A 7,623-nucleotide genomic window follows, 5' to 3' on the forward strand; every position below is an offset into this window, starting at 1 on the left:
TTTGCTGCAAACACCCCCTAAGCTTTTCCCACGTCAGCAAATTATAACACATCTAGGACCCCCATTTCATAGATTCCGTTGAGATATGAGATTTAAGGAAAATGCTTTTCTTTCATTTTTGTAATGATACGACAATTAAAAAACAAAAACTTATTGTTACTTAAACAAATCTCAAGGTAATAGTTAATAAATAAGTCTTTTGTATGTATCATATTTTAATTAGTCATTAATGTAACAGGACTTTTGTGATATTAATGAACAAGCGTTTTCGAATGCCAACTATATACAATATTTTTTTTCAAGAAAAAAAAAACAAAAGATGAAAACAAAAAAAGTAAAGAAATATGATGAAGAAATCTAATAAAAATCTAAAACAATAAAAGTGAATACTAAAAATGTGTTTTTCCCCCTTAAAAAAATATACACTGTTTGTTCTTTCCTACCTAAAACTATAAAAGTACCCATTGACTTCAACGATTTTGAATGGGCGAACAACAAATACTTAATATCGTCTATAATAGGGAAAATCCAAAATTAATGGATAAAATTTAATGAATAAAAAGCTTATGTCCTTAATATTGCATTTCATAGGTAAAATTTTCTTAACATATACAGAAAGTGACAATCTTTCCAAATAAATAATGAGAGGTGTTCCAATTCTGATATGGTGAAAGAAAGAACAAAAATATAAAAAATATTAGATATGAAAAAATAAACTTATAAGTAATTTAAAACTTCCGATTTATATAAATTCTATCAGTTTTATTTATCTTTTTCATTTTAATGCGATTTTAATTAAATATATTAATATTCTGAAATATACACTATTATTAAGGGATGGGCATCCTCCACGTAAAGCTTAAAGAAAAAGAAACATCCAATGTAAACTTGCTAAAAAAAAAATCCAATGTAAACAAATTCAAGAAGATTCCTCGAGAAAAAAAAAAAAAAAAAGAAAAGACAGGAAAAAGGGGGAAAAATAAAATGTAATTAGTTACGATTAAAAGGGAAAAAAAGGGGAAAAGAGCGAAAATGTATTCTGATGCAAAAGTCGGGAAAATACGTACATAAACGTTTTCTGTGGGCAAAATACATAATTGCAGACCAGGCATTTTTCTATTTTCAGAGAGAGAGGAGAGAGAGAGAGTGGAGTATTTCAGAAGCTCACTGCTTCTCTGATTTTGAGGCGTGAAATGAAATAGAGAGAGAAAGCAAGAGAGAGAGAGAGAGAGAGAGAGAGAGAGAGAGAGGAGTGCTGCACAAGTTTCACACACACTCTCTTAAGTATCTCCTTTGACAAGAAGAAAGACATTTTATTTTACATTCCCATATATATTTTTACTTCATTCGGCTCTTTTCTTGACGTCATTCTCTCTGAAGTTTACAGAGCAGAGAAACGAAGAACCCAGGTGGGTTTTTTCATATTCTCTCTTCGCTCTTTTTTTCAATTTTTTTGGGTATCCAAAGCTGCATTTTTTTTTCCTTCAACATTCAAGTTTTTAGTTTTTTTTTTTTTCTGGGGTTTGGGTATTGATCATCTCGTTAGTTGTTACCAACATTTTTTATGTCCCTGATGATCGATTGATTATGTTTGGTTTTTGTTTTCAAAATGGGATTCATTTTTTTGGGGCAAAGAAAAATGGAATTCATTTTTTTTTCTATATATTCTCGATGTTATATATATTAATTTGATTAGACATCTCCCAGTCTTTTCAGGCATCATCTTTAATGCCTTAATAATGAAATGAAATGAAATCTCACATTTATTTTTCTTGATCTCAATCAAATCCCCCTGGGAGCTTCCTGATCTTTTATTGCATGTGAGAGGATTGATCATTGCTGATATTTTCTTTCTCGGTACTTTTATTTTCACCTCTTAAATCTTCATTATTTATGATATCAAAACCATCTTCTCACTCAGAAATCTTTCTGTTTGTTTGGCACAGAAAAGGGGTGGTTTTGAAGGTTTTAGGAGACAACAATGTTGAGAAAGAGGACCAGGTCAATTCAGAAGGACCAGCACCAAATGGGTCATCAGCCAATTACTAATTCTGGGTCCGAGTCCTTTTTCTTCCATTCTGATATTTTGAACAATAACAATCCCAAAAGGAACTCTTTTTCTGGTCTCCTTGTGGGTTTGAGCCCCAAGGGTTTAGCCACTTCCACAGATTGTGATTCAGTTAGGAGCCCAACATCTCCACTAGATTTTAAGCTGTTTTCAAGTCTAGGAAACCCCTTTTTCAGATCATCAAAAGCAACAAGATCATCTCATGAAAATGGTCAGCAAAGAAGCTGGGGTGGTAGCACTAAAGTAGGCCTAATTAGCATTATAGATTCTCTCGACGATGACATAAAATTCCCAGGGAAGGTTCTTAGGTCATCTGAGAGTAAGAACATTCTTTTTGGACCTAAGTTCAGGGTTAAAACCTCTACTAGTGGTCAAGCAAACACCAATTCTTTTGAGTCACCTAAATCTCTGCCCAAAAACTATGCAATTTTCCCTCATTCTTCAAAAACCAAACCACCCCTTGAAAAGGGCAGTTCTGATGTTCTTTTCGAGATTGGAGAAAGCCCTTTAGAGCCTCCTGACTCACTTGGGCAAATCAGGTCCTGTTCATTGGATTCATGCAGAACAATGTCCAATTCACCCATTTCTACTTCCATGAATTTTTGTTTGGAGAACAATGTCACAACCCAAGTTAGTTCCTCTCCTCAATTTTTTGGAGGAAGTCCAAATTCGAACCGAATTTCCGGTACTAAGCTGAGCACAATCCCTGTCTCCTTAGGTTCTGGCAATGGCTTTATTGGGTCTCTTTCAGCTAGTGAGATTGAGCTTTCTGAGGACTATACATGTGTGATCTCTCATGGTCCTAACCCCAAAACAACTCACATCTTTGGTGACTGCATTTTGGAGACTGAGTCTTGTGATTTGAGCAATTTTGCTGCCAAGGCTGATGATAACAAGGAGATTGGATTTTCCCAGCCTATTGGCAAAAACACTCGGATTTCTGCTCCATACCCTTCTAATTATTTTCTGAGCTTCTGTTACTCTTGTAACAAGAAGCTGGAAGATGGCAAGGACATCTACATATACAGGTTTGCATATATACACACATATAATATGCTATATTATGCTATACTAGACTGGACTAGACTAGCTTTTTATGTGTTGTTCAAAGCTACTTTTGGGGAATGATTTTCCACTTTAAAAACTTTCTTAATTCTGATCTTCTGCAGGGGTGAGAAAGCATTTTGCAGTTTGAGTTGCCGTTCTTTGGAGATTTTGATGGATGAGGAATTGGAGAAATCCAATGATAAAGATCCTGAAAACCCTCCTAACTCTCATGACGTTGATCATGATGATGATGATGATGATGGGAAGGAACTTTTTGAAACAGGCCTCATTGCTGCTACATAGAGACATTTTTTTTTTACTTTTTTATTTTTATTTTTAGTTTTGTTTCCTTTCTTTCCACAGCCACCACGTCCGTTATTGATGAGGTTGACATAAAAAAAAAATGATAGACGCCAGTGATCATCCGTTTTATAAAGAGCTGTTTATGTGCATCTTTTGGCAGCCATGGATGATCGTTTTGTACATTGTTGCGTTTCCTAATCTCCATTTCAGCTACCACGGTCCTGGTGGATGATGAGTTTTATTCAGCTCCTTTTTTTTTTCCTTCCATAAATCAGACATTTTTATGTCAGCTAAGTATCGTCCTATATTTCATCTTGTAAAGGGGTGAAAAGCCTATTTTTTTGGCTTCCCCACTCTTATTAGTACGCTTTTGATCTAATGTCATGATTACAGCACCCTGCGAGTCTGAACCTTTTTTTTCCACTATAATGTAGTACTAATACATTTTCCAAGAAGAAAAAGAAATATTGTAATATGCAACCTCTCTCTTTTTATTTTTTCTTAAAAATTTGAGAGATGTTTTTAGTACGTTTAGCGTAAGTTAAATTTTTTTTTATTAGTTAGATGTGCGTATTTTTTTTTTTATTTTTACGTGATTTTATATAGATTTAATGACAAAAAATTTAATCTATTGATATGTTTACTAAAAAAGGTCTCCAAAAATTATATGTTTTATCTTCAGGACTAGCCTTTGCATCAACTATGCAAATAGTCTCCGTTTGTTTCATTGTTTTGAACAACAATTTAAATTTGGCTTAATCTCAAAAATGGTCTTTAGGTTTAATCTCAATCTCATTTTAGTTACTGTTTTTTTAAATGTCATATAGTTAGTTGCGATTTTTTCTTTTTCAGTTTTGATCTTTTTATTAGTTTGATATTAAATATTTGACGAAATATATAGAAATTATGGATTAAAATTAAAAACACACGAAGTTTAGAGATTAAAATAATATAAAAAATTAAAAGTTAATTTTCACATATAGATTTAAAATTTTAGCTATTTTTAATTTTGTACTTTAATTTACACATATTTTATTAAATTTCAACGCCTAGTTGACGGAAAGACTAAAACTGAAACAAAATAAAATTTCAGAAATTAAAGTGAGATTAAGTGTAAACTTCTGAAACCATGGGTAGAATTAACCCTCTAAATTTTGTTGCTCTTCTTTCATAGAAAATTTAAATTTCTATTCAATGATATAAACCAAATGAGAATATCAATTTGACATGTATTTACCAATAGTCTTTACAAGAGCAATTACCATCTACAAACCGGTGGAATCTGTAGTTATCCCGGATAACAATCTCTTTGTCATAGGCCTTACATATAAGTTTCATGGCTGAGTGACAATCTCCACAAATCCTCAAATTATTCACTACACGAATTGGGGTTCTCTCAGAATTGCTTATTAAACTGAAAGCAACCGCCAACCTTTCACTATGATGAGCTGATGTTTCTTGCAGTCCAAGTTTTCCAAACCTGCCCTTCATCTCATCCAACAAGGAGTAGATTTTTGCAGACCGAGGGTTTGAGAAATCAGCAGACGTAAATTCATGCATAATGTCATCTTGTTCTATTACACTACACCCTGGTTTCTTCCTTATTCCAAGTTCATGAAGTTTCTTTCTCGTGTGACTCATGTCATCCAATCTACCAGCTTTTGCATACGTGTTTGAAAGAAGAACATAAGCTGCATCATTTAGAGAGTCTAATTCTATGAGCTGTTGAAATGCATACTCTGCTAACTCAATATTCTGATGGCTTCCACATGCTTTCAGAAAAGCACTCCATATGGAGATGTCTGGTTTAATTGGCATGAGTTCAATGAATTTTAGTGCCTCATCCAATTGCCCAACTCTTCCTAGAAGATCAACCATACACCCATAATGTTGTATATTAGGAGTAATGTTGTATACACTGCTCATCTTATTGAAATATGAGAACCCTTCACTCACTAACCCCCCATGGCTACAAGCAGATAAAAGGGCTGTGAAAGTGACATGATCCGGCTTTATTCCCGTTGCTTCCATTTCTGAGTAAAGATCGATTGCTTTTGCAGCTTGCCCTTCTATGGCATGTGCTCCTATAATGGCCGTCCACGCAAACACATTTTTTTCAGCTAGATGAGAGAATACCTCGCCAGCCTTTTCAATGCTCCCACACTTGCCGTACATGTCAATGAGAGCAGTTCCCAACATGTTATCTATCTTTACATGATTTTTTCCTATGTAGACATGGACCCAGATGCCATGATTCAGGGCTCCGACACTAGCACAGGAAGATAGCACGCTGAGCAAAGTCAGCTTGTCAGGTTTTATAGCCGAACTCTGCATCTCTCTGAACAGCTCGAACAAATCTCCGAAACAATGAGACTTAGCGAGGCAGTTGATCATAGTGTTCCAAGAAATCACATCTTTGTTAGGAATCTCATTGAAAAAGGACTTTGCCTTGTCAATGTCTCCACTTTTGCAGAACCCATCCAACATGGAATTCCATGAGGCAGCACTCTTACTAGGCAACTGCTTAAATATCAAGGGAGCCTCATTGAGTTCCCCACATTGTGCATACAAGTGTATGAGAGTATTTCCAAGAAACCCATCAACAACCATCCCACATTTCACCACCAAACTGTGGATGGATCGTCCTAGCTTCCAATCTTCCACATGTGTACACGCAGAAAGTGCCGTCACAAGAAGAACTTCATCCAGCATCGTGTTTTCAACCCTCATTTGCCGAAACAGCTCTAGACTTTCATGGTAGTACCCTCCTTTAACATAACCCGAAATCATTGTCATCCACGCGATCAAATTCTTCTCCCCAATATGGTCAAACACACACCTAGCTGCATATATCTTCTTGGCTTTCACATACCCTCCAACCAAACTAGTCCACAAAACAACATCACTATCAGTTTTGCATTCAGCCACAAGCTCATGTGCTCTCTCCATTCTCCCACATTCTATGTACATGTTCACCAAGCAATTCAATAAATTCCCACCAAGCTCCAAATCATTCTCCTCTATATAGCGGTGTAACTTTTCTCCAATTTCCAAATCTCTTAGCTTTGAACATGCCGAAAGTAAGCTGATCATGGTTATCTCATCCGCCACAACTCCATCAACCTGCATTCGTCGAAACAGATTCAAAGCCTCACCAGGCATTCCCATTTGAACATAGCATGAAATCATAGTATTCCAACTAATCACATCTCTGTGGGACAATTTCTCGAACAGTTGGCGAACTTTATCAACTTTCCCGCATTTCGAATAAAAAGCCATCAAGTTGTTATTCAAGGACTTGTTCCTCCCCATCCCAGATTTCACTAATCTGCCATGGACTTCTTCCCCTCTTTGAAAGGCCAAGTTTCTAGCACAAGCATGAATTAGGAAGTGAAATGTGGAGATATCTAATGACACCCGTTGAGAAACCATGTGACAATAAGTCAACAAAACTTGGTCTAAAGAACCATCTATGAGATGATTCTCCAAAAGGGTATTCCAAATCATGGTTTCTAGCTCCTGGTTTTGACTAAAAACTCTATGGGCGTAATGGGAGTTTTCTCTAGAAACGAAGAAGTGGAGGACATGGCTGGCCATGGCAGGGTCATGAATGAGATTTGTGGTGATCAAATGGGCATGAATTGGAGAGAATTCTTTGATAGTTGAGCAAGATTTCAATGAGGAAATGATGCTGTTTGTCACTGGGACTAGATTGGAGATGGAATTTTTGGTTGGCTCTTGTGCTGGGAGAGACAGAGATGAGAGAACAGAGGAGAAGGGTGTTTCCATTTTTGAACACTAGCCGTTAGTTCCCTCCAAGATGGATTTTTAATGGATAGTTTTGTGGATAAAATTTCGTGTAAATGAATGAAGAAAAGAGCACATGAACCATATCAACTCAATTTTCATTATCAGTATTTTTCTAAAAGAAAAGTATTGGAAGATGGCTACCTGCGTTACCATACTCTTTATTAAAGGGATTCCTCAGAAGCTGATAGCAATATTCATTAAAGTGGTCTTTAGTGGCTCTTCAATCTGTATGATTGTTTATATATCACTAATGAAAATATTAAACGAGTAATTTATCAATGACCACCAGGTCCAATAATATAGAGTTTTCATAAGCATATTGACTACAACGTCTTAAATGTTGGATCTCTAGCAATGTCAAGGCTTTTTCTTCAACTAAAATGAAATTCGGAAGA

At 35.6% G+C, this 7,623-nt stretch overlaps 2 protein-coding genes across 3 annotated transcripts; one reads left to right on the forward strand and one right to left on the reverse strand.

The window, feature by feature from the left end:
* The first annotated feature begins 1,113 nt into the window (after positions 1–1,113).
* On the forward strand, positions 1,114–3,689 carry LOC21398039 (protein MARD1). Of its 2 annotated transcripts, none has more exons than XM_010097192.2 (3): positions 1,114–1,409; positions 1,947–3,096; positions 3,238–3,689. In XM_010097192.2, exons 2-3 carry the CDS (start codon positions 1,982–1,984, stop codon positions 3,416–3,418), a joined length of 1,296 nt encoding a protein of 431 aa, XP_010095494.1. In that variant the 5' UTR covers positions 1,114–1,409; positions 1,947–1,981; the 3' UTR covers positions 3,419–3,689. The 2 variants fall into 2 exon arrangements, with proteins under 2 accessions (XP_010095494.1, XP_024020787.1); XM_024165019.1 differs by lacking the exon at positions 1,114–1,409 and adding an exon at positions 1,756–1,857.
* Positions 3,690–4,651: 962 nt separating this feature from the next.
* Positions 4,652–7,368, reverse strand: LOC21398040 (pentatricopeptide repeat-containing protein At3g62890). The gene has a single exon (XM_010097193.2). The coding sequence runs from the start codon at positions 7,205–7,207 to the stop codon at positions 4,652–4,654; it is 2,556 nt and encodes an 851-aa protein (XP_010095495.1). The 5' UTR covers positions 7,208–7,368.
* Positions 7,369–7,623: the final 255 nt, after the last annotated feature.

This window comes from Morus notabilis, unplaced genomic scaffold, assembly GCF_000414095.1.
Source record: "Morus notabilis unplaced genomic scaffold, ASM41409v2 Scaffold699, whole genome shotgun sequence".
NCBI classification, from domain to species: domain Eukaryota; kingdom Viridiplantae; phylum Streptophyta; class Magnoliopsida; order Rosales; family Moraceae; genus Morus; species Morus notabilis.